This window comes from Podarcis raffonei, chromosome 10 (assembly GCF_027172205.1).
Source record: "Podarcis raffonei isolate rPodRaf1 chromosome 10, rPodRaf1.pri, whole genome shotgun sequence".
NCBI lineage: Eukaryota > Metazoa > Chordata > Lepidosauria > Squamata > Lacertidae > Podarcis > Podarcis raffonei.
Genome location: NC_070611.1, coordinates 59032946 through 59060797, shown reverse-complemented (window position 1 = coordinate 59060797; position 27852 = coordinate 59032946). Strand labels below are relative to the sequence as shown.

Below are 27852 nucleotides of genomic sequence, written 5' to 3'. Positions count from 1 at the left end.
ACATTCAATTTTTTTATTTTTTATTTTGCCATAAGCAGATACCATTTTATGTAGAATGGCAAACTAGAGGCAAACTGAATGTACACAGTGGTCAGTGTAGGTTTTGCATTGATGTTAGCAACCAGCTTAGTACAAAGTCAGTTTTAAATCTAAAGGGTGAAAATTCCTGAAGAAATTGCAATAATCAGCAAGAGTTTTCTGAAACCATATTAGGTCATTTCTGAGCAGATCTTTGTTTAAAAAAGAAAAGAATTATTTAGCTTTCACTATTTGTATTGGGCCAATGTTTTCATGTCCTTTGCCAGTCTGTACTACAGACAGAAGTGAGACCAGTCACCAGCAGCTGCATGCTGAATGAAGTCAGGAGAAGTGATGTTTGATCAAGGTTCTCCCATGCCTCATTGTTAAGTTTCTGGAACTGTTTCTTGTGCTCCCACTTCTGTGAGAAAACACACATACATGACCACAGGAAGTTATCATTCCAGATCCTCATTCAGTGCACTTCCAAATGTGGAATATTCATGCATTTGGGCTTTGTCTTTTTTATTCCAAGCACTTTGATTCAGCACACCTGAAACCCTTTTGGCAATGCAGGTGAGGAAACAGAAAGTGCATTAGCAAGAACTTGATTAAGGATGCACTTCACCTTGAGAAAATATCATTAGTGTTTCGGTACAACAGTAGCTCTTTCCGCTATGCTAGGTTCTACAAGTTTATGGGAGCTAGTGATTAGAGCGGCGATAATCACATGGAGTGTGTGGCTTACTGGTGGTCAGCTCTCTTGATTTCAAGTGGGTTTTACACACACATTCCTTGCAGGAGTACATATAGGATGCTCTCCGCTGTAAAAAATAAAATAAACCCACAAAACTTTAGAATAACAAGAGCCTTATATGTTTTGTGTATCTGAAATGATAGACTAAAGAATTAGTGGGATCACCATAAGTGATAGAGTCAAAATGACAGGTGTTGATAGGATCAAAATCCGGTCAACCACACCAGACCTTTTGCATGTGAGGTTTGCTTCCTTTCCTTTGAGTATAACATTACATTATGCAACCAGAAGTGTGGGAAGCTGCCATCTGGAGTCACCCGTAATCTTTTGACTAGGTCATTGAGCTCTGATCCTGAATAACTTTTTGATGCATCCCCAAAATGCAATGCACAAAGCATTTTTCCAGTTTTGAGATTCAGCATCAGGCTTCAGTTCTATGCCAGCAAAGATTCACTTAGCTTCCAGAGACATTCTCTTTCCTTGGCTTCCAAGCCTGGAACATTTTCTCTCTAAAGTCACTGCAGACAGACAACACTGTTATCTTTAAAAAATAAAACAAAAATAAAAATAAAAGATTCTGACTTTGGGGGGGGGATAGTTAAAATAATTTGGAAGTTTTGATTAGTCATCACCATAATCTGGAAGGAAGTTGAATGAGGAAGGGACACTTGAAAGCAGGCAAGCAGTTTAAAGGGGCTGGGGTGGCACATCAGTATCTAATTTTTGCCCCTTAAGCCTCTAACTTTGTAGCAGCTAGGGTTTCTGATGCTGACTCTTGTACTGGCTGATAACTTAAGGAGTTTCTGGTCATAATCCTGTCTCTCTAAAGTGAAATAGCCTCAACAGCAAAGCAGTGATTTGTTTGTTTTGTTGCTTCACTTTTCATTCCCAATAAACTTTTTGCTGACCTGGAGGTGGGGGGAAGGTTTGCTCCCTTTAAAACAGGGTCTCTTGACTGGCTGTTCCTGACATGCTTGCAAAGGTCTGCTTTTTGTCAGAGTGTTTCTGAAACTATGCAATCTTCACCCTCCATCCCCACCCCCAGCAAGTATACTAGAAACTCTATATCTCCATTTCAATGTGTTTTCCATATTCTTGAGCTAGTGATCTGTTCCAAATGAGAAGGATTTGGCAGAATTCGATATGAAACTGCCTTTTGCTGTTGACTCTGAATTACAGCAGCACCCTAGTCCTGTGTTTAAACTTGTTCATAAATGACCAGGACTTAAGGGTGAGCAGGGAAGTGACCAAGTGATGATGCCAGGTTGCTCAGGGTGGATGCATTGTGAGGAGCTCCAAAAGGATCTCTCCAAACTAGGTGAATGAGCATTAAGCAAACAAATTCTGGTTCAGTATAAAGTGATACACATTGGGGTAGAAGATCCTTACTGCATATACAGTATATGCTACTGGGGTCTGAAGTGGTAGTGAGTGACCAGGAATAAGACCTTGGGGTCATAGTGGATAACTTGATGAAGATGTTGACCAGTATGAGGCAGCTCTGAAAAGGGGGAATACTGTGTACAGTTCTAGTCACTGCATCATTGAAAGGATATTGCACAGCTGGAAAGGATGCTGAAAAGGGCTTAAAGCCATATCCCTGCTGTCCTTACTCTTCAGTATCACACTTCCAGAAGACCTGGATGGAAATATTAATCTGTGGACAAATGTGTATATGTATATATTGTGAAGAGTGCAGGAGTGAGAAGGCGAGAGAGAGAACAGGTAGGAAGAAAGAACAACCTTGCTGTTTCCAAAACCACTGCTTAGGTTATCTACTCCCCTCCTCTTTTGAGGAGTGTTTAGAAAGCATCTAAGCAGAGTTCAATCTCAGTACCGTTCTTCTTTTGTATACTGGTTTTCCCCCACCCACCTCAAATTAAGATAAGGTTTTTCACAACAAATTGCTTTAAAATGTGTGAAGATGAGAAGATGCATGACATAATGATCTGGCTTTTTTAAAAAGGGTACATAAAGGAGAAAATTGGAGGTAGGAGTTGAATGGCAATGAGATACAGATAATACAGTTAGTGATAATTACAGCTTAAATAGGTATTCAGTGGGTACACCTTTTACAGTAGCAAATGGGTACTTCTTACACAGTCAGACTTTTGATTCATCTAGGTCATGGATGTCCAACTTCCAACAGACTGCGATCTACTCACAGTATTAAAAAACTGGCAGTGATCTACCCATTGTTGTTGGAGGAACCAAAGTTGTTGAGTTTTTTTAGGAAGCCACAGTTGTCCGTCCCCCCCAAAGATCTACCAGAATACCCCACGATCTACCAGTAGATCACGATCTACCTGTTGGACATGCCTGATCTAGGTCAGCACTGTCTACACTGACTGACAGGAGTTCTCCAGGGTTTGAAACACAAAATATTCCTGGTTCTACTTGGAAAAGCCAGGGATTGGCCTGTGACCTTTTCCATGCAAAGCTGATACTCTGCCATTGGACATGCTCTAAGTTCTATGTCTCTTACATTCTACCTCTGGCAGTGCAATTCTATATGTAACTCAGTTATAGAGCACCTGCTTTGCAGGCAGAAGATCTCAAGTTTAATTCCCAACATCTTCAGGTAGGAGAGCAGGAAAAGACCGCTACCTGAAACCATAGAGAGGTGCTGCTAGCCCGTGTGGTCAATACTGAGCTAGATGGACCTCATGCCTGATGGTCCATAAGACAACTTCCTATGTTCCTGACTCCTGTATTCCTAATGTCTGCTTTACCCCTGCAAATCCCTATAAGGTCATACAGAACATAGGCTATGTCTAGGATCACAGAGAGAGGGTGAAAAGCCAATGAAGGAAATAGTAACATTTGTTTTAATTTAAATATGTGGGGTCAGGAGGAAGGGTTGTGGCTTGAGAAGTAAAATGAGGGGCATGATACTCTGTTCCCAAGGGTCCCCAGAAACCTGGAGCTGGCCCTGCTCAACGCATTTTATTTTGAAGCGACTCATTACATATTTGTGCAAGTTTGGGATCACTACTGTGCATGTATATGAAAAGGACTTGAACATCTCCCAAGATAGACTGGAGCCAACTAAACTCTAAACACTCGGGAGGTCTGACCTTTCAAGTGGCAAGTGGCAAGTGCTGGATGGGAACTCTGAAAAGAACAGGCATTCTTCTTAGACATGAATTAAGGGTATTCCATCACAGCATGAATTTAGAATTAACTGTTTTAAAATGAAAGCATTTTAAAGGAATATACTGTAACATGTTTCCTCAGATAAATTCTGATACATTACTGTTATTGTTGTTGTTAATACTTATGCTCAGGGTATCTCTAAAATATTAAATGTTTTCCCTTATGACTGGAGCTGTAGTTTTTGTTTGTTGCAAAATATTTGCTACAGGTAAGCCACATTTACGTTTGTTACTATTCCTTATTTGCTACCAGTAATCCATGTTTCCTGCAAGATGGCACTTCCATTGCAAGAGTTGCATTTTCCAAGCATTCCAAGCACTGTGCATTTGATAAACTAGCATTCATCTCCAAGACACCATAGCCTTTACTGATGGGTTTTTCTTTCCATGGAAAGTGTTTTGTACAAGTGGTCACAGGCAGCTGTTGGATACTGACTGTGACTGAGATACTGTAAATGGTGATGACGAACTGACCTTGCACACGTCTCCCCTGGTCCATTTTAAAATATCTTAGTTTCATATATTTTTAATGCTTTAGAGAGGCTGATCGCTCCCTTGTTGGACTTTTCCTGAGTGAGAGCATTTATCTAGCCTTTTAAAAGAAAGCCAGTGTAGGCACATATATCCTTACTCAACCATGAAACTCAAGGGGTGGCCGTGGGCAAGTCACTACTTCATAGGGCTACTGTTAGGCTGAAATATTTTCCTGGACTCCTTAACAGAAGGGCAGGATATAAATAAATTGTTTCACCAAATTAAGACCACTTAGCTGTCTTTCTTGCATACAGGGACATAGTATTGAGAAAAGGCTGGAATCCCTTATTTGTTTATTCTTACCAAGGAGAGAATATATATATATATATATATATATATATATATATATATATATATATATATATGATGGTGAACAGATTTTTTTTTAACTCAAATGTCCCTATAAGGATATTTCACTTCATTTTTGTTTTCCATTTTTATTTCTTGGCACTCATTAAGATGAAAGCAAAAGACAAGCATAAATCTTGAGGCAGCCCTCAATGCAAAAACTGTCCCTGAGTTCCTGGCATCTAGCCCAGCTTTCAGACTCACTTTGTGACAAGTGGTGCTTTCCTGAGCTAGAATTTATCCGTCTACCTTAGATCTGTGGTCTGGTGATGGAAGGAAAGAGATTAGATTGCCTCAAAATACTTTTACTCTGTGTATGTGTGACTCACAGGAGTCATTTTCTGACCAATGGCAGCAAACAAGACAACATCCCAAGAATTTTTAGACTCAGAGATCTGGAGCTGAGATATTACAATCAACAGTCACACATCACTCAGCTCCAACTAGGCTAAAAAGTTTGCCTCCCTCACACTTCAGTTTTCTGTGTACGTGGAAATTCATGCATCCATGGGAAACAGAAACATTCTGGATTTGACCATATTTAGATGACTGCATTTAGAACCAGTGTGGTTTAGACTTCAAGTTTTGGATTAGGACCTTGGCGCACAGGGTCCCTACACAGCCATGGTGCTTATTGGGAGACTTTGGGCCAGTTATGGTCTCTCACCCCAGTGTACTCCAACAGGGTTGTTGCAAGGACAAAACGGGGAGGGGGAAATTGTGTATAGTACCTTAAGCTCCTTTGAGGATATAAATGTAATAATAAATAAAATCAAGGACAAAAACAGTACTCTTCACACATTTTTTTTTCTCCTTTTATGTTTCCCCAAGTTTTTTATATTCTGTAGGAGATAGCCAACATTCATACTCAAAGTAAATCCATTAAAAGCGATGAACTTAAGTCTATTGACTTCAATGGATCTACAATGAGTATGACTAATGCTGAATATCACTCATTATGTTGATTAGATTATGGTCCTTTCGGTGACACTAATCAGCCACAATAAAATCCACCAATCATCTTTCTTTTGGATGTAATTGCTGTAATCTACTCAGAGCATGTGGGAAAGGTTAAATAACTATACATAGGTTTTTTGTGGTGGCAGACTTTGGAATGCCTTGCCCAAGGAAGTCAGGAAAGGAAGATCTCAATTCTATTGTTTTTCTTCAAGTTTTCCTACCATCTGGATTATTTTATTATTTTATTGCTGTTGCTGCTTGCTAATTTGCTCGTGTTATGCAATGGTTTAAATCTTGCATTTGTTTTTCTATTTTCTTTGCATACATTTGTTATTGTGAATTTATTCATTTATTTAGGCATTTCCATATCACCCATCAATCACGTCCCCTGGATAGTTCACAATTTAAAAGTTAAACAAATACAATAAATAGTACTATAGTATACTACATTATATCTTGAGTATAGGGGTTTTCCCTGTAAATAGGTGATCAATATATTAAATTAATGCTAATAAACAAATATACCAATCTACGCACAATGAAAACATTAATGTGCATATTGTGGGTGGGTGGTAATATGATTTAGAGCATCTAGCACTGGAAAGACCCATTGATTTAGTATCCATTCCTGGAATGGTTATTCTTTTGAGGATGGGTTTCATGGTACTACAAGAATTTGTTCAACAAAACCCCTCTTTGCATCCCGCACACACTAATGGTCATGGTCAGACAACCATGTTAGCTCAGGTTTGAGTGCTGGTGGGGGATTGGTAGGGGATCAGCCACAATAAAACCCACCCACTGACTGAAACATGCTCTTCCAAATTCACACCACGACCTGACAATGTCATCTCCACCTGGTTCCAAGAAGGGCTTGTAATAATATGAATAGAGCAGATAAAGAAACATGGGTTGCTTTTCAGCCATGGCAGCCTGAATGCAAACGGCAAACACTCCTTCCATGCAAGTGGCTTCAATAGCTCTGTGGTATCCCTTTTCAAGGCAACATTTTCATCCAAAAGTAAAAGGTAAACATTTCTAAAAGGAATTGTCAGTGCACAGTGAATTTACCCTAGTGCAACTGCTGCTGTATTTCCACAGCTGTCAAAGGATATTCTACCATAAACTATTGTATTTTGTTCCAAGGTTCAATCTTTAACATATGCCGTTAATAAGGTACTTGATATTTTACAAATCAGTTGTTTGAATTAAGGAACAAGTGTCACTCAATGCTGAGCATATTCTGTGCATGCAAAAGGTTCCAGTTTCAATCCCTGGCATCTCCTAGAATGGTTGAGCATGACTTGCTGCTTTCTTAAAACAGGATTGCTTTCCTAGGCTGTAGCTATGATGAGGTCAAGAGCTGCTTTTTAGAATAAGGTATCCATAAGGAAGGGACATGGGTGGTGCTGTGGTCTAAACCACAGAGCCTAGGGCTTGCTGATCAGAAGGTCGGCAGTTTGAATCCCCACAACGGGGTGAGCTCCCATTGTTCAGTCCCAGCTCCTGCCCACCTAGCAGTTCAAAAGCACATCAAGTGCAAGTAGATCAATAGGTACCGCTCCAGCGGGAAGGTAAACGGCATTTCCATGCGCTGCTCTGGTTTGCCAGAAGCGGCTTAGTCATGCTGGCCACTAGACCCGGAAGCTGTCTGCGGACATACGCCGGCTCCCTCAGCTTATAGAGCGAGATGAGTGTGCAACGCCAGAGTCGTCCGCAACTGGACCTAATGGTCAGGGTTACCTTTACCTTTACCTTTATCCATAAGGAAATACATTTTTCTCAAAGAACTGGGGATGTAACTACTCCATGGTGGGTTTGAGAGGGTAGGATGTGCCACTTTTCCAAGTCCTATACTCAAAACCTTATAATTCTACTCAGTGTTACTGAATTCCGAAAAACCACTTCCTTTGTTTATGATCGTAATGAAGATTAGGATCCCCACTTCAGCCATAAATGTTCATTGGAAGAAGGTGGAAGTGCTAAGCTTTGCGAGCACAGCAAAGTTGGTGAAGGGTATTATAGAAACATAGAATTGTAGAGTTGGAAGGAACCCCGAGAGTCAGCTAGTCCAACCCCCTGCCATGCAGGAATCTCAACACATGGTTCCCCCATCCAATTTGAAACCATGCCAGACCCTGCTTTGCTTTGCAAATGAGCTAGCAGAATGAATTAATCTATCTGGTGAACTTGGGTATGCATCTTAAGAGTATTTTACCCACTCATCTGCAATGAAGACTGATAACCAAGGAATCACCCAGCTAGACAATCACCAAGTACTTGCTCCCAGTGGTAGTTGATGCCCATTGGGACTGGAAAAATTGAAGGCAGTGAATTCAAGTAAATGAAACCAGAGTCAACTAATTCTAATTTTGTTCCCATCCTCCTCCCCACTGAGTTCTATAAGGGTGACACTGAGATCAAGGAAGAGGAATCTGACAACCACTGCCACTCTTTTGACTGGTTGGACGGAGGTGAAGTCTGGCTGAGGGCAGTCTGAGATTGGAGAGGCAGTGCTCCACTCACCATAATAGAGTAGCCTCCATTGCTTTTTTCCTCTCTGTTTCACACTATGCCAAAATAACCAAAACCCCTCAGTCCTACAGTGTGGATACTGCTGGACAGGTTTGTAACTATTCCTTTCCAGCTCTGTAGCCTTTAGTAGCTGCTCAAATTATTGTAGCTCACCAGCCACTCTAAGTAAAAAATAAATAAATTCCTGAGTAAGAAGATCTATTCACAAGCCTGAAAACTACACTAGTCTTATGCACTGAATTCAATATGAACTGCATCACAACCAAGCAGTTGCCTGTTTTGTATACTATACATCAAAATTGATTTTCAGACCTTGTGTACAACACTTCATTGTGGGCTGAAAATCAATCTGGCAATGCAGTAGAGCAATCAGATGATTGCCTGGTCATGTAGCAGTTATAATGTACATTGAACTTGCCATGAGACTAGGAGCAATTTTTAGTCAGACAACTACAGTTTTAAACTGTAAGCATAAAAACAGAATTTATCCACTCAGTTTCCTTTTTCATAGAGTATTTTCTAGGATTTTTTTCACATGTCCACTCAATATTTTCTTCCAGTCCTGATGACTATGCACATAAGAGGTCACTATAAAAAGGGGAAAGAGAGAAACTATGTTTGCCATCAGTAGATGTCTGCTTTCATTTGTTATGCCCCACCCTTTGGATACTTCATATGGGAGCAAAAACTGCCAGAACTGAATGCCAGTTTCTGGCCTTTTGAGTATAAAAGGTGTATGGTGTGAGGAGAGAAACTAAGGCTTTAAGGCTGCTTGGGAATATTAACAAGCCTTTGGTAAGCTTTATGTTCACTGAATGTTCTTTGACATATTTTAAATGTTAGTGGTGCAGTGATATAAAATATATATTATTATTGTGATGAGGCTGGAAGGGACACTGAGGCAATTTGCCTCTATGCCCATGCCGGCTGGTATGACATCATGCTCAGATGTACAAAAGCAAGCATGTTTATGCTTTATAAGCAACAGTGGTGGAGAGAAGGAAAAAAGATGAAGGAAAGTAGAAAAAAATCTCAAAAGATGGTTTGTAAGACTGAGGAGGGAAGAAAAGACTATGCTTCTTTATGATGAGTTGGCAGGGGTGACCCAAAACATTTTAGCACCTGAGGCAAACCTCAAAATGCCCCTCTCCCTGCTGGGAAAGAAGGGGTGAGTGAAGTTCTACATCAGGAACAAGAGAGGAGTAAAGGTCCAAATCAGGAACAAGGGAGGGGGAATCAAATGAGCCTCATTAGACAGCTGAAGTGTAAATTAAAGGTCATCGCAGGGGTAAAACCAGCCTGCTCTCAATCATGCCAGGTGGATGCAGAGCCCAGGATGCAGAGGGCAGCCCCCACCATGGTAGCAATGGATGATGCATTCCTTGGAGGCAGGATCTGCTGCCCCTGTGGAACCTGGTGCCTCAAGTGGTCGCCTCATCTTGCTTCATGGGTGGGCCAGCACTGTGAGTTGGGTCCAAGCCCTGCGCACTGGTGTAGGAGAGGGCTGAGAACATCCTGATGGTTGTGATCTTGTGGAGAATACCACAATTATGTATTATGCTTATTCAAACACTATGCATTGATTGCATCTTGTGCACAAAGCCTATACATTGTCTAGTATGCCTGTCCACAGTATACTATACCACACATTGCATGGACAGAGACTATCTGTGCCCTGCAAACATGCAGGGTACAGACCAATGTGTCTGCAGGCTGAAATGTACAAAGACAGAAATAGGAAAAGACAAAGAACATATAAGAAAAATAAAATATAACATAATGGTAATTGGGGGAAGAATGGTGTCAAGTAACAAATGGTGCATAAAAGAAAATGTTGCACCTTTTACAAGTCGTTTTGCACAACATGATTCATTCCCGATAAAGTGCAATGACTTATTGCTTATTATCATAACAGCTGAAAAATCCAACATGTAATATTTAATCCTATAAATAAAATGACTTAAGATCTTATAATATGACTACAAAAGCTAAGTTGAAATGCACCTCTCATTGTATCAGGTCTGAAAGTACTGTAACTACAAACCCGCCAAGCTTTCATTAGGTAAAGTAACAGTTAAAAAAAATCAGGATTGCAATTTTGGCACATCAGATAAAGACTATCACACACAGATGGTCTCCACTTCAGCTCCCTCCACCCTCCTGCATGCAAGCCTTGCAGCCACTGAGCTAGTGGCAGCCAGGCAGGAAATCTTCCAAAATCCCAACGTTTTCCATCAGTGCAAGTTTAACAAGGCAGATCAAAAAGCAGCTGCAGAGGTGCCAACACAACTAACTGGGGAATCACAGAAATGCTGTAGTTGGAAAACGCACACAGTAGGAATCAGGCATCTGGACCTTGCAAATGCCAAATATAGTCCATGTGGCAAAAGGTGTTGACATCGCAGTTGGAGGGAACAGAAAGCTACAATCAGAAGCATTAAGTTCAGCAACCACAAGAAGTGACCCAGATACCACATCTGAGTTGTATACCTGCTGTGTGGGGTCAGGTTGTAACGCATCAGAGTCCAAAGTTGGATAGGCTCAGCATGTACATGTACATAAATTAAAATTCTAGAAACATAGATACAACAATCGAAAATAAAATGTGAAAAGCAATATGAAACAACTTACAAATGTAGGGTTGGTCCTAAAAGTACACTAGATAAATTTGTTGCTAGATGTCCCCTTATAGCATCATTCAGATTCTCAAGTCAAGGCTGGGCAGAAAAGACGTTGCCTACTAGTAGAACATTCTTACTTTATACTTCAACACAGAAAGAAGCTCTGAGGTCAAGAATGCAATGTCACTTTTGTATCTACTTGCTTCTACTCCTGTTAATTCGTGAATTGGCTTTATATGCACTATCAAATGCCATTTTTTGAGCATATGGTGATAGGCATTCACATAACACTAAGCCTTTCAATTGCTCAGGTATGGAAAACTTATGTGGATATGAGGATAGGATAACCCACAAGCTGGCGGTCTGATCCTTACCTTTCCATCCTGAAAGGTAATGACAGGACAAACCATATTATGGATTATGTTGTCTTTACATCCAAGTATGTTTTCCATTTGTACCTTTCTGGAATATCCCACCACCCTTTTTATTTTTTATTTTAAATCTCATGCTCTTTACTTTCTGGGAATGTGTCTTGATTTTACCAATGAGGAGGAGCATGTGGGAAAGAGATGAAGGATAATAAAAGCTTCCACAGTTGCAGCCTTTGACAGAATTATGTTTTAAAAATTGCACTGTATTGTTCTTGCTGTTTTAATCAATAACAGCAGACAACACCCAGAAGAGAGAAAGCAAACCAGTACCAGTAACAAGATGGAGGGCAGTGCTCTGTCACGCTATCACGAGTGCCAGATCATGTGAAATTAAGGCAATGCATATATATCCTAAGACTGCAGGACCAGATCAACTTCCAGAAGTTCACAGTGCCTAGTTCTTTCCCAGAGCCTCTCAGGGTATATTTATTATAATATATTTTTAAAACAACCTTTCTATTCCCAAGTGGCCAATGGCTAAGATATTCACTTTGCTGAACCAATTCCTCACTCCTTGCTAATATATGCATGTGGCATAATTGTTGGTTTACTATAATTATTTAGGCTTTAAGACTACATTAAAAGAGCCACTAAAGTCCCTCTGAATAACTCATCACCATTAAATCCTCTACATCTATGTTTGGCTTGTAACACAGATAAAGCAGTTTGCAAAAGAATAGGGGGGGGGGGGAGTTAAAATGATGAAAATGCTGAGTAAGATGTAATGTAATCATGTTTGTTATAAATTCTGAATTAAATGCCATGTCTTTGCCAGTTCATAGATTTTGCTATATATTAATGTAACACCAAAATCCACTCCTTCTTTGCCAATGTGGACCAGGCACCTTTTCAGCTGGCCACAAAACTAATCACTAGTTACCAAGCCAGACAGACAGTTATGCTCTCTCTCTCATAGGCATCCAGAGATGGGAAGCAAGTAAGCACAGTCTTTCGCAGAGACATAACAATTCCATCTTCCTTGCTTCAGAAAGCACAGTTCAATTTTCAGAGAATGAATGAAAAGAAGTAACTCTCATCCACCTGTAAAGATGTACAAATGTGAATGCAGAATATGACATTTCAAATTCAAGTTTTGCAAACAGATGGTTTTTCTGCTATTGCTACGGGAAGGAAAGGAAGGTCGAGCTATTCAAACAGCAGTAGGAATTTCCCTCCTGCCTCAAAAGGCATAAACAATCAACCTAACAGTATGCTTCAAGATGTGTCCTAACCTCATTATGTTATCAACATGGTGTGACACTGACCAGGCTCAAGCCATTTTGTGAATGTCACTCAGACGAGACAGAAGCATTTCCCTCTCAACTTCCTATCTTAGGCTGCTATAGTTCCATTATTGTGGAGGCACATTATCTCTGTTTTTAACACATAATTGCAGGGAAAACAAGTAGAAAGACTCCATATCAATTATGGCCCTCTCTTGCAAGGCTGGCTTCAATTCCCTTCAAACTAGCTCCAATTTTCCCAGCTACATCAAGAGAATGTGCATCACTGTTCTTTGTACAAGGTCACACACATGTGTGCAAGCTTTCTTCATTTCTGCAATTTCGCCAAAGCCTCAGTGGAGTTCATTAGTTCCAAAATGGCTCTGTGTTTAATAAAATCCCCTTCCATTTGTGTGCATAATAGGTTTTTAGTGGGGATGAAACAGATATAAAGACGGCAGAAACGGCTGCTTTCAAATTTCTGTTACAAAAGGACAAGAAGGGATTGACCTTGCCCTTACTGAAGTTAATGGATAACCTCGCAGGACAGCATGATTGCCATCAAAGGCCATAAGCCATAAATAAGTTGCTTCAGAGTAATTTCACTTATGGCACTGAGACTCCTGTAAGTGTTTTAAGAAACACAGCTGAAATTGAGGCAATGGATAAACAATTCTTGATTTCCAAGTTAGGACTAGGGGAAATGTTTTGGCTGATGTGCCCGATTCAGTGGAGCTGAAGCTCAATGACAGAGCACATGGAATGCATCTTCAGACCAGATTCAATCCTCAGGATCTGCAGTAATGTCGGGGAAATATCCCTTTCAGAAATTCAGGAGAGCTGCTTCCAGCCAGTGTACTGAGCTACATGGACCAAAGATCTGACTCATTTTAACAGCAGCTTTCTGTGCAAATAAATTCTTAGCAATAACCAGCGGGTACCATTTTGCCTCAGCCCCTTGATCTTTTTGGTTGAAGGCTAAGAGATAGTGAGTAGCCATAGGCCATAGCTAAACAGAGGATTAAACCCATGTCTCCCAAGTTCTAAGTCTGTACCCTTGCTGTACCACACTGACTCTGCATTACCCTACAGTGGCTCTCATTATTTTAAAATCCTGCACAATTTTTTATTCCACATTCTGCTGGCTGAGTTTCAGAATCCAAGAGGCATGTTATCAGCTTATAAACACATATTTTTCTCCTTCAAACCTTAAAAGAAAAGAAAAAAAGCATTACACATCATATATTGGATAATGCGCTTCTTGAAGAAGGTTCTCCATGTCTCTGGAAATCAGGACGGTAGAAGTTGCTATGGCAACTCCTTTTTCCTCCTTTCAGAATTAAATTACAAAGTGAATGTGAAGCCAGACTTGTTATTGTTACCCAAGTGAAGGCTTCCCCTGAGCAGCTGGACAAATCTGGTTTTCCAGAGCTGGACCAACTCCACCTTCCTCTCCCTCTTCTCAAAAAACCCCCAACAACCCACCACCCACCCAACTGGCTATAGAAGATATCAAGACAAGAAATGATTCATGCTAATTAGGACTTAGCTAAAGAGCATCTTCAAACAGAGGATGGTTCTGAGTCCTTCTACAAGACTCTCTCAGAGCTATACCAAATGACCCACAGTAAAGGATTGTAGATGATAGGGGAAGAATGCCTTGCTGAGGAGCTTTATAAATTTAAGAGCATTGCTTTCAAAGGCAGGGAAGTGAACTGCACAAGTAACTTCTTCATCTGGAAAGATTGTTCTTTGGGTAGAAATGCGGGAGCGCTCATACTTTAAAAATCTGATTTTTTAAAAACTGCATTGTTATTCTGATACAGTGGTAGCTCTATTAGTGTCATAGGCCTGTTTTGCATGCAACATGAAGGCATAGTTTGTTTTGCTTAACTGTGGTTTGTCTGTGATCCTGAACTCATCTCTGACTGCCAAGAAAAACCTTGGCTTCTGGTAAGTAAGAAGAGAACTTAATCATAAGTCCGGGTTCAGATAACATGCTAAGCTAGTTTCTGTTTGGCTTACCAGTGCACAGCAGGTTTTCCCCATTCTTTTCTGTCCTGTACTGCAAGCAACCCCTTAAAAAGGACTTGTGATACTGTGAGACACAAAACAGGGTTGCTGCTGTTTAGAAGAGAAATGAAAAAGTCCTCTTACACGCATAAATCTACAGATCTAGATTGGAGCCATACTATTTTGCCCCTTGGTTGTTGTAGCAAGCACAACTTGCTGCATTTCGTAATGGCTGGAGGCAATTTTCTCCAATAAAATGGCTCTCTTTTCTAAGTGCATCCGATTTCCATCTCTGCAGGATGTGCTGTTTTCTGAAGCAGCCTTTTCTATCTCAACCCACCGTCTCATCCAATGTTTTCCAAAAACAAACTAATCACTTTGATACTCAGCTAACTAGAGCTCTAGTAGAAAGCAACTGCAGCCTCTCTCTGCTATAACAAGGCAACAGATCTGAGGGCAAGGCTAAATTACAACAGGATGGATGCCACAAAACTTTGACAAGTGTACAAATCTTAAGAATGAATAAGTCAATGCAATTCCACACAGACAGACAGACAGACAGACAGACCATTTGTCAGGGCTGGAAAAATATTTTAATCCCTTGGAAATTTAAGTCAGTATCAAATGCATTACTGCCTGGCAAAAGGCATGTTCCCCTGTTACATTTAACTCAGTCTGCTTTTTCTCCCTCTGATTCCCTCTGTTGTCTTTGTTGAAATTACACTGTAAGCTTCTTGGGGCAGGGACTTGTGGTTTTGCTTATGATACTCTAAATAGCACCATGTACATTAACTTACCCACAACTACCAACTTTTAGTGAGATAAATTATTGCCCATGACAAACCCATCAGCATAAAAATGTATTGCTACCAGCTATCTGCATATGCAGTCTAGGTACAAATATATTTTGTCAGTTATGAATTATCTGCATATCCAACCTAAATATTGGTATAGAAATCAAAATACACAAAAGTCATGCACCACCAATTCAACAGATTATTGCTTTTCTTTAGTACTTGCCTGGAGGAATCCCATTTCTATAACATTGTGCTGTATGTGTGTGTTTAATACTGGGTTTATTGTCAGGAGCAAATATCTACACCAACATCACTTCTAAATAGCCTATACCTCAGTTCCAGCCTTTCACTTTTGTAGGTGGAAAACAGCAACATGTCAGATGCACCAGTTCACTAACATCTTTCCTGCACATGCTTCACCTGACGGTAAAACCCTTCAAATCTCTAAAAAGGATTCCAAACCAGCCCCAGTTTTCTCTCTATCAAACTGCAAAGCAACAAAGAAAAACTTACAACTTGCTAGGCAATAATTCCCCCAAAGATGCATTCCAAAGCCTTTGTTTTTCCTTCCACACACTCAAAGCTGCTTCATGAAAATACTTCATCATGGTGGCCGAGGCCTGAAGAATGGTTATACATGCTCATCTGTCTCTGTTTTGGAAAGGCAATTATTATTTTTCCAGCTCCATCCCTCTGCAAGTTTTCATTCCACACACAACCCCCCCTCTTTCATGCCAGTGATTCTTCTTTGGGGGCAAGTAAAAGAATAGCCACATTCTGGTCTTTCAAAAAACTCAATTGGTTAATTCTGAATACTGGAATGAATGCAGACTCAGGCTTTCAGGCTTTCCCATTCACAGCTCTGGGAGTTCTGAGCTCAGTCAACCTCTCAGGAAAGAACAGGGGAAATAGCTTGTCCTGTTGTTATGGATTGCATTCCATTTGTCCAACTCTAAGTTTTGTTTCTTTCATATATTTGCTATGACTTCATGCTAAGCCAAATATAAACACATTTCCCTTTCTCCCCCCCTGCCCCACACCCCAGCACCAGACAAGCTTATGCTGAAACACAGGCATTGCCATTTGCGTTTAGTAGAAACACTAATCATTCCAGGCAAGAATAGAAAAAAGTCACCATCTTTCAAAGGGCAAATTTATAATGAGAACACCTGCCAAGGTGCCCTAGAACATAGCCCTGAAACTGTTCATCACCCAAAAGGAAGGCTTGATCAATTAAATAATATCCCTTCATAAAACAGACACAGCAGAAAAAGCTCAGGAATGAAACAATTAACACCTACTAAGATGATAGATAGATAGATAGATAGATAGATAGATGATAGATAGATGATAGATAGATAGATAGATAGATAGATAGATAGATATCACTTTCACAATATACTCTGGCATTTTGTTAACAAAAGGGGGGGGGGAAAGCCAACAGCAAAAAGTCATAACTATAAATTCAAAAAACTCAAGGCATTATCTGCACTACAGACTTAAACCAGTTTAACTACCATTCCTTCTTATTGGGAAAGCCTGGGAATTGTAACTGGAGGGAATGGGAATGGGATTTTCTAGCACTAGGTAGTCAGTGAGGTGTCCTATCTTCATTCCAGATCCTTGGCCATGCCAGTTGGGGATGATGGGAGCTACAGTCCAAGAGCATCTGTAGGGCACGACATTGGCTACCTTTGTTCTAGCAGAATGTTCAACATTCCACCAATCTGCAGTTCCCATGATTCTTTGGGGGAAGAGGTATAAAACTGATATCCATATGCAGTGCTGATAATGCCCACGTTTTCCCCCCTAGAAGTAATCCTGATAAAACAAGTGCCAGCCTAAAGCCATGAAACCCAAACATCTTGGCTGCCATCTGATGTGACCATGTGATTTTTTTCTCCGGACTTCCTAAAAGCCACTGTGCTGAGTTTCAAACAACCTACCTATAAGTAAGTAGTAAAAGGTGTAACAACAAATAATGGTGAAAGTAAAGGACTTACCAGATTGGAATTAGTAGCATTGGAATCATCTTCTGGAAAGGGGATATAGATAGCTAAGGCCACACAATTGGCAAAAATAGTCAGTAAAATAATAATTTCAAATGGTCTGAGGAATGGAGTTAAGGAAGGTTGATTTTTAAATATATATATATATACATGCATACATTATATTGGAAGAGGGGGAAGGATTTCAAAGAATTCTGTTTAATGAAGGCATTCCTAATCCCTTGTATTTTGAAAAGAAACATATGCCTTTTAAAGTGCTTTTCAACCCTCCCAGCCAAGTTTCTTCCTAATATGTCAAAAGCACAGTAGGCCAGTCGCGTGCCAGAGTAAACATAGATTTCTTAAAAGTTTTTTTTCTTTATTTAGATTTAATTTCAAGTTTATTTTACCCTCTCAGGCTGTGCTGTTATTTGACAGACAGCCCACCAAATTCTCTGTCTTTCTTATTGCATTTGCAATACAGCTGCAAACTGCCTATTACTGTATTGCTGTCATTTAAGAAAATATCTCCCAAATCTTAATACACGATGGTTCAGCATTTTTCAACCCTCTTTTGCCAGCTTTTGAAAAGAAATTTAAGAGAGCAGTATTCAAAGAAGCACAAGGGGTTTAAAAGTTATGTAAGAGTTTATTTTTAACATTATTTTTAACATTCAGCGTCTCTTCATTCTAATCTCTGAGGGTGTGTGTGTGTGTGTATAACACAAGGTTGTTAAAGGGCATTATTAAAATAAGTTGTGGCTTATTTTGCATACTTTCATACCAGAAATATGCCAAACAGTGGTGTCTATTTGAAAATGCATGTATTTGTTCAGAATACATTTCACCACTTAACTGTTCTCAAAGTGAATTCCCCATCATCAGTTTTTCACCTTAATTGGGTTGGGCAGAAAATGACTGAAACCTCATTTATTATTGGTTCCCCCTAATATCAATATCAGTACACCCACACTCTTGCTGAGCTGATGGACAGCACAGAGGTCTAATAGGACTGTACTCTCATTTCCTCCTAAGTTGTTCCCTGTGATTATTCTATTGGGCAAATAAAGGAACCACATGAAGACACCCAATTTGCAAAAACTTTTCCTAAGAATGCTATGTGTCAGTAGAAGGTAAGGTTTTTGCAGGACAGTGGTGACACCCAGGGCGACCTGCACCCACCGCACCCCCCTTCATCCACCCCTGCGAGGGGGAATTAGTGTCATTGCATATGGAGGCTTTCCATGTGTAGCTGACCCCATGTTGTTGTGTTTTTAGGCCATCGTTTACCTATATGGATTAAGCCTTAGAAAGGGACTCTATTGGTCAGCCAAGGCAATTGTTGCCTTGCTGCCCACAAAGAATAAGAAACAAAAAATAGACCCCTCCTTGCATATGACTATGCAAGTTTTAATTTGTGCTGGATAGTTCATGATCAGACTGAAATATTGAAAAGTAGGTCATTCTCAACTATAGAGAAAGCAATTAGCATCTGGTTACAGATGCACATTTTGTCCTCGTTGTTTCTGACAGCTAATGCCCTGTTTACAATTTTATGTTGACCTGTATAAGCTATTGTAAAGACACAAGAGTTCATAATCTCTTTTAATTTCTCATACGCACAACTTTTAAAGTTTTGTAGGTTTCCTTTTAGTACAAATTATGGAAGGTAAGAGAGTGAATGGTCAGAGGTAGGAGAATTTGTTATGCACAGCTGAAATGTTTCATTATGACCTGGCTTGAAAACCATTAATTAAGATATATTAAGCTCTATTTAATGGAGCTTTTTAGTGCAGTTTCACATTAGTTTTATACCAAGACTTGGTATATAGGGCAATAACAGCTGGAGAGAGCTGTTGTCCCTCATTGTCCTGCTTGCGGGCTTCCCAAAAGCACCTAGTTGGCTAATGTGGGAACCTCATGGGCCTTTTGTTCTGATCCAGCAGGGCTTTTCTTGCATTCACATCCTCTTGGGTGTGCAACAGAAATAGGCTGAAACTGTATTTTCAGTATGCGAAATGATTATAGCAACATGTTTCCCCCTCTCCTCTCTTCTTTCAGTAGAAAATGTATTAGTCTGCAGAAGAGTCCCAGTTTTGTGCATTAAATGTTATCCTTTCCCCCAAAAAAGGTGCACCTTAGCACAAACTATGTTGCTTACCAATGTTTTGAATTATCAAGACACATTAAGAACATTAGAATAGCCCTGTTTGAACATAAAACTAAACCACTGGTTATTAACTATGGTTATAGACTGCTCATTAACCAAGGTTTGTAGTTCGTTTCTAAACCTTAGCTAATATTAACTATTACTTAACTTTATGTGCAAGCCCAGACCTTATCCTTAATTATGGTTAAAGAGCTGCCACAGCCCAAAAGCTACAGAGCTGCAAGTGAAGAACAGCAATTCCTGGCTTGTGTTTCCTTTAACAGGGGGAGGACAAGAATGCAACAAGCCAAGGTTCACATTATGGTCTGCCAGACACACTAGCTTCCATTATCGTGTGTTAACTATGGTTAGCATTAACTATGGTTAATGTTAACCATAGCGTAGCATTATTTACAAACTAGGCCAATATGTTGTTACATAAGTGGAGTTGGTGGACTCACCAAAGAGATGCTGTTTTTCAGCAACAAGTCCATAGTGGCCATAAGTATGTGCTCTGCTCAGGAACCTGGTATTTGAGGTGAGTCATTGAGAGGATTTCAACTGTTTATTTGTTATGTGTTTTCAGTAAGACCATTATCTCTCAAGAGATGACTACATTGCTCGGTCATTTTCAGCCTCTTACTTTACAACACATCAATCTGTTCAACCAGCTCTGATTTCATACTTTATATCAGGCCTCCCCTTGTGGGCTCTGCCTAAATATGTATGGTTGGCAAGGTGCCAAGCAAGTAACCAATATAGGTTTGCCGCCACCATCCCACTACCCATCCCAAATTAGCCATCCGTCATGGTTTTGAGTGTCTATGTTGGGAAGGATAACAAATAAAACTGCTTGAGAGGATTAAAAAACTATCACCTGAAAAACAGGGGAAAAAATGAGTTGATGGAGAATATCTGTGAACCCTTTCTTGACCCATTTTTATCTTCACCCAAAATCCTGAAAGCAAAAGTTGATTTCGCAGCATCTAATAAGATTATGGTACTTTGATAATATTTTTCTTAAGATTATGGTACTTTGGGTTTTTTAAATCCATCTTTCTGTTTGCTCCTCGAAGTTTCATTGGGAACAGTCTGTGCACCAGAGATTTAATCTCAGGCCCAAATTAGATAGAACAGTGCCAGAATCTGTGTGTTTAAGCCCAGCTTTGTGTGCCAGCTTTGGCATTTTATTCCTGACTTGTTATGTCCAAAGTGGATTACATCCTGGCTTATTATCTGATATCAAACTAGACTTTCCCAGTTTGAATGTAATGAAAATGTCTGTCTTAACACAAGTCACAAATGAAGTGCCAATGCCAGCATACAAGAGAAGGGAGGGAGGAGAGAAGGGCAGGGCACTTTCTCCAACATGCATTCCAAGATTCATAGACCAAGCATTTTTTTAAAAAGCCACCATCACCAAATACTTAGCATCATTGCCATCAGGTCCTGCTACCAGATCAGCTGTAATAGTAGCCAGTTGCAAGATGGTGTTTTAGTGTAATAATCTTAAATACTTCTACTTGTAATGGACCCCGCTCCCAAGTGAATGTACTTCAGACTGCAACCTACACCTTCCTATTACTATCAGCCTATTCTACATGGACTTTGCCAAATAAAAGTTGCACAACTGAGCAATATAGGTCAAGGTAAAACCATGGCTGCATCAGAAAATCTGGATTAAGGGGAAAAAATCCAAGTGGATTTTAAAGGCTTGGGTTCTTGAATACTTGGCCATTTGAAATTGGGTTTATTTTTCAGGTCTAGAACCAATATTTAATTGTTGAAAGATTATAGACAATGGATCTATTGGTACCCATCAACATAATTTACACAGAATCCAAAAACCATCCATTTTGTGCATAGGACGGCCCATGAATGCTCCTGCATTCTGCAGCAATTTCATGTTGCCACAAGTAGGCGTCCTTATGCTTTAAGAGTCTAGACCTAGGTCCCGATGCATCTCCCCCCACCAAAACCCCACCAATTTGGGCCCTGGCAAAAAACTAAGTGGGCACACCACTGGGGTTTAAACCCCTCTGTTCCTACCCCTGGTGGGGGGGTGTAAATTGGCCATTCCTTCCTCATCAAAATGGTCATTTGATGAGGATGGAGGAGGTGATTCACCCCTTACTCAGCTTATCTGCAGAAATAAGCTGAAGAGGAAGGGCTTGTGTGCTGTTTGTGTGTGTGCGCGCGTGCATGCACAAGTGTTTAGGTGAGCTGGTCACAGTCACTTTGGGTCACACCCACCACCAGCATGCAGCCCCCAGAAGATTGACCAAGGTCATAAAAGATCTACCCCCGCTGATCTAGACGGAGACCAATCATATGTTGTTGCTCATGTAGTTCCTTCTAGTGCTCCCTTCAACCTTATGCACATGCTTAGTCATATTTGTAAATCACATTTGCATACTGACTCATATCACTCCATCAAAAAGGATATTTCCATTCAACAATACTGATGCATGCCCTCCGGATGGGATTTTTCAGTGTTAGACACAGCAGTGCCCGGGGAGGACGTGTAGCTGTGGTGGTACCCTGTTTTTTCTGTTTCCCATACTGCTGCCGTTTCCTCTGTGTGGAGCTGGCGGTGGATATTGTTGCATTGCCGGCTGCACCCATCAATTTGGCCTGCCTGGCAGCATCGATAGCAGCCTGCCAGGAAAGGGCTGCACCTGGAGTAGCGATATGCTCAGGTGCAAGCCCTGCAGCTGCATTGGCATTCATGTTGGCATGAGCTGGACGGGGACTCGCATAGTTGGAACCTAGGAGAAAGAGGAGCAAAGATTAAATATATACGAATAGAACAGAGTTTGCAACAGCGACAAAATTTTTGATAAACATAATAGAATGATTCGTATATGCACATATCATAGCCAGTTACCAACATCCAGTCACACCCTAGTAGTGCGACCAAGAAACATGCCCTCCAATGCTGAAAATAGTGACATGCTTGAAATAAGTTTACTGGAGATCACCACTTGAACTTTCTGCACTTATGTATTGTTGAAGGCTCTATTATTTCGTATGCTGCATTCAATTACTCTGCTATAACCTGTATCCCACTCAAGTCATAACAGGGTTAGTGTTTTTTATTAAAACTATGTGGAAAAAAGAAAGGGGTGGACTATGTCAAGCAAGGTAGCCTTGAAAAGATCTGCAACACCTGGCAAGATTTCCTAGCCCTCTTTAGTGACAAGGTGCAGAATACAAGGATGACTGGTGCACAGCTTTGCCTGGTAACTAAGCTGCCCTTCCATTTTTATTCCTTCTCCTCATTTCTTATTTTGGCTTTTATTTTGGCTCATGTTGTTACTGTTTGGCTTGTAATTAGATGGGAGGAGGCACATGGGAGATTAGGTGGGAGGAGGGACATAAAGACTGGGGGTGGCTGGGGTAAGTGGTGGGAAGGAGAGAAATGGCACATGTTGTTTAGTATTTTGAGCACTACCAGCTTAGTGCTTGTTAAATCTCAAACAATAAAAATAATTGCTAACAAAAAAGTCAGTGAAGAAAAACAAAAAAAATGTATGGTTAATGCTAATCCAATGGCCGCTCACCGGTTTCCCAGTGGGTGACAATTGCGGCCCCTCACTCTCAGCTTGCTTCCCCACCAGCCTGGGCACACATGTTTGCTGGCTGTTGGAAGGGAATTCCCCTTGGTCAGAGAGATCTTGGTGGGTGGTCTTCCTGCCCCCAAAGGTAATTTCAAATGAACCAATCTGTGGCCCCTCCTGGAGGGCAGTGACTTTAAATTTCTGGTGTATTCTGGGTGCCCCGTTAGAGAGGTCTCGGTGGATGTCCCTGTCCAGAAGTCAAGTGTGGGGCAGATGAACCATAGGGCTTCCAGCGGTGGCTTTAGGGCGGCTAACTCAATAGATCAACGTCTTGGGGACGCCACAATCCTTGGCATGAGCCTGAAGCAGTTCCAGCCCTACTGATTACACCTACACCTTTAATCCGTAAAACTGTGGCCATTTTTAATCCAGATCATTATTTTCCTGAGTTTGTACTGTCACACTTCACCATAGTATTAGTCCATGGTGGTGGGGAGGCACTGCGACTGGGATTGCCATTCAAAATCTAACTGAGCAGCTGAACGCGTGAAATGGCAGACCATGCACTGCATTCTGCCTTAGTGCTCATGTGCAAGTGCTCTAGAGACAAAAATGCATCCAGCACCATCCCTCCAATATTTAAGTTCTAGAGATCCAGGGGAGGAAGCTGAACCCTGAAAAATGACAGCTGCAAAAAGCTACAGTAACAAGATATTAACAAGGTATCACCACACCCCCAAAAAGCAAAACATGAACAAAATAGGAATAGTAGTTTAGAGGTAACAAAAACAGGCTGTGAGCAATGAATGAAAATTGGCAATGAACAGGGTAGTTTTGTGTCGTTGCAATGTGGGGAATCTCATACACCAGAGCAAGTTACTTGTTTTCCTTCCATCGTAATGATGGCCCTGAGTGAACGCTTTTAAAACGCTCGTATGGGGGGGGGACCACTGCACTTGGGGCTATGCAGCTATGGGGCTAAACCAACCCACTCCTGACATTGGGTGGCCTGTGGCCCCTGGGGGCCTTCTGTAGGCCTTCCACACATACCCTGATTGTCATTGTAGTATTTTGCTAGTACACTTAATAAAAGCCCTTTGTCGCCAAGAGAGCTTGTGTTACAAGGCAAATGACATATCCAAATAAGTAAATTTGCTTCAGTTTAGCCTTTCATTTGACAGTTAAACACCACGTCCTTCACCCCTTGCATGTAAACTGCCTATCAACCTAGCATACTCTTAAATTGTTACAACCTCCAGCCACTTGACACTGTTCTTTCTACCTGCTCATTTGGACCTACTTAGGAAATATGAAAGTTCACAAAGGGGAGCATAGATATTGGTCCTCCAAAAGCTAAACCTATTTTAGCACTTGATCAATTTGAAAAACACTATAAACCAAGATAGAGTGGCAGAGAAAATCTGACCTGACGTGTTCAGTGAAAAAATGGAGGTGAGAAGATGAGAGGTTTTATTCCTCAATCCTGCCTCCCCACACCCCAGCGATACAACCATTACAGCTAGCTATCAAAAGCCAACAATTTAGCTAAAAACAAAATAAATATTTAAAAAAATGGGAAGACGGGGGGGGGGAGATTATAAAAACTACCTCAATAGGAAATATATGTTAAAAGCAAGCTAAATGAATAAAAATGTGGGAGCTTATTTAAAGGGGGTTTTTTCATACCATGCTGTGCTTGACCAATGGAATTTCCATATTAGTTGTACTGCAATGAAGCAAACAGAAGGCCCACCCAATAGTAGAAAAGTGTGGAGAAAGGTGTGTGAGGAGATGCTGCCACAAAGATAATGATGATTTAATTTATATATCAATATGCCAAAATAGGCTTCTATATGATCAACAGCTAAGTGAGTGAATAAATATTGGTTGCTGCTCACTTCTGTATGCCCACATTTGTTCATGACTCTTTTCCTCCAAGCCTGTTGGCCATTACATTCTTTGTCCATTTGGTTGTTATCCTAGTACAAGCACTGGGTGTTAACTCAATATAAACATTCATTCTTGGATAGCTTTATCCATTAAGCATGTTTCCATTTGAAACCCTATTAAAAATGAAAGACCATGCTGTGACATGTTAATTTGGAGCCAAATATATCAGTGTAGCCAGTGCATTCAGATATTTTACTATGTCCTATAATAAAGTCCAACAGAATAACAAAAACCACATGCACTCCATTTTAAATATTCAGGCAGAACTAGACTACTGGTAGCCATTGTGGTATACTCCAGATGTTGCCTGACTACAGCTCCCATCATCCCTGACCATTGACCATGCTGGCTAGAGCTGATAGGAGTTGGATTTCAACAACATCTGGAAGGTACCACATTGGCTGCCCCTATTCCTAGACAAAGGCAGATTCTGTATTAGTTTTCTAGCTCATCAAGGTAGAAGTACTAGTTATCCATAGCAAATCTTTGAGCAAAGTTTTTTATGTGTAATAAAGTTCACCATAGCATTAGTCCAGCAAAGAGGAAGTTCGTATTGAATGCATTTAAAGCTACCACTGCTATTTGGATGCAATGGTTTAGACTTACAACGGTAGGAAGAAGATTGCTTATGGAGAAATACTTTAATACGGAATGACATTCATGTGATCAAATAGTAGCATCTTAGCACCAACATTTGATAATCATATCCAGCAATTATTTTGATGGTTATATCATAGAACTGTATAGAATTACTAAAAGAAACTATGGATATCATTTCCATTTGAACACTTGGCCTTTTTAATAAGTTATATAATGGGACTAGTAACTGAAGATGCTGAACTGGTAATACACATATTAAAACTAGGAAAAATATAAATTGCATCAATATGGAAAATGCCAGATGTTCAAACAAAAATGGAATAAAGAAGAAATTAAAAGCATAAAGAAATTATAGAATGTGTCTCGGCTAATGAAAGTGGCATTGATACTGTCTAGAAACAATTGAAAGATAAACAATAACTTTGTAAATAACTTGGAATAATATCTATTTTTTAGATTCAATATAGTGTTAACCAATGTTCTATAATATTCTTTGTGCATCCTCAAATTATTTTTTCTTGTTAAGTAAATAGTGATATAAATATTTGTTTTAACAGTAAGTATCGGAAGTGTACGTTTCAGCCATGGCATTGAACTTGTGGAATGTACCTTCTGAGGAAGGCACACCTGGCTCTTCTCACACTTGTTTCAGGCTAGAATAATTTTAAGCCTGTCTTACTTTTACTGATATCGGTGTTGGAGGTTTCAGGGTGGGTAAAAATGTAAAGTAAGAGTTAAAAACAAAAACAAAAACTATCTCTCATGGGCAAAACCGTGTGCAACATTACATGCACATAGGTTCTATTGGTTTCATTGGGAATTTTCTGTGTTTAACTGCTACCCAATTTGCAGCCAGTTATTTGAATGTTTCTCAAATCAGTTGAAATTTACTGTATATGTTTTTATATAATGCAAAGCAGGCATCAATGCCATAGCAAAATTGAACACTCTCTGCAAAGAGGATTAAGGTAAACCACCCAACAAAAACGAACAAACCTACCCCTCAACCCACAGATGCTATGGGTAGTTTTAGACATGTGTTGTTCAAGGTCAGAAGCCAAGCACCACACACATGCATAGCTATGACTAATACATCACTGAAAACGTGTATGATTATTCAGTTAACAAAGACCCAATTACATGAAATTATTTAAAAACCCAACACAAAACTACAACTTGCTAAGCTTATATGATTCTTCAGATTAAGCAAATCAAAACTGGCGATTTATCAAACGGTTGGAAAGAAATCCTTCTCATTGTGCAAATACGATTTGTAGATCATACATTTACATCCATTTATTAATTTACAGAATGTAGTTTGTAATTAGATTTCAAAGTGCTTTAGAAAACAACATCTTAATTACAGAGGTAAGAATGGGTGTGTGTGAATAATTGGGTTTTTCATCAGGCAAAGCAATGCCTCCTCACAAACAAATTTAATGCAAGATGTATGAAGAAGGCACCCTGCCAATCTCTCACAACAGGAATGTTTGGATTCTGCGCGTTACACATAAAATGCATGTTTGAAGTTAGGTAGCAGAGCAAGAAAGTGCTCCTCTGAATTCCCTTGCATGACTTGTTAGAGCCAACTCATTTCAGTCCCAGCAAGTACCATCTCCATCCCTACAGACCTGCCCAGGGTTAAGATCCGCAGAGAGTTTAGGGCTTTACACACCAATGTGAGCAGCTTGTATTAGGCGTCCAAAATTAACAGCAGACTTGTTTTTGTTCTGGTGTATGCAATGCTTTTTTTCTGTTTTGCAGCTGTGCAGTATGTGTTCACATTGTATTGTAATGGCCACTGGCTACAAACAACAAAACTGAATCCCAAATCATGAAGGAGGGAGCATATATAGCAAACTTCGCTATCCAGGTGTTTCCCCTCACCTTCATGCAGGGTTGCCATATGTCCAGCAATGACTTTGACTCCCTCCCAAAAAAACCCAACAACTTTTGTGTGTCTGAACCTTATGCCCGAGAAGGGAAGAATAATGTGAGTGGGAGTGGTAATTAGTATTGTGAAGGGTATATGTATGTTTCTTGTGTGTATCTGGTATTTCTATTGTTTTTAATTAAAAAAAACTTGAGTTTCCTGTGCATCTGGATTTTTTTAATTGAAATTTTTGTGTGTGTGTATCATGGTCAATTAAAATTTCACATTCAAACAAATATAAACACATAGGTCCAGTGCTAGTCCTAGTTAGACTTCGTAA

General features: G+C 40.1%; 1 protein-coding gene across 38 annotated transcripts in view; it reads right to left on the bottom strand.

Moving 5' to 3' along the window:
* CACNA1C (calcium voltage-gated channel subunit alpha1 C) overlaps positions 1-27852 on the bottom strand; it is a 522932-nt gene that overhangs the window by 382177 nt on the left and 112903 nt on the right. For all 38 annotated transcript variants that reach the window (XM_053405792.1, XM_053405794.1, XM_053405791.1 and 35 more), the window contains exons 2-3: positions 21976-22297; positions 17396-17501 (exon numbers count right to left, since the gene is read on the bottom strand). In XM_053405792.1, the coding sequence (XP_053261767.1) occupies positions 17396-17501; positions 21976-22297 (428 nt within the window). The remainder of the gene's footprint in view (positions 1-17395; positions 17502-21975; positions 22298-27852) is intronic.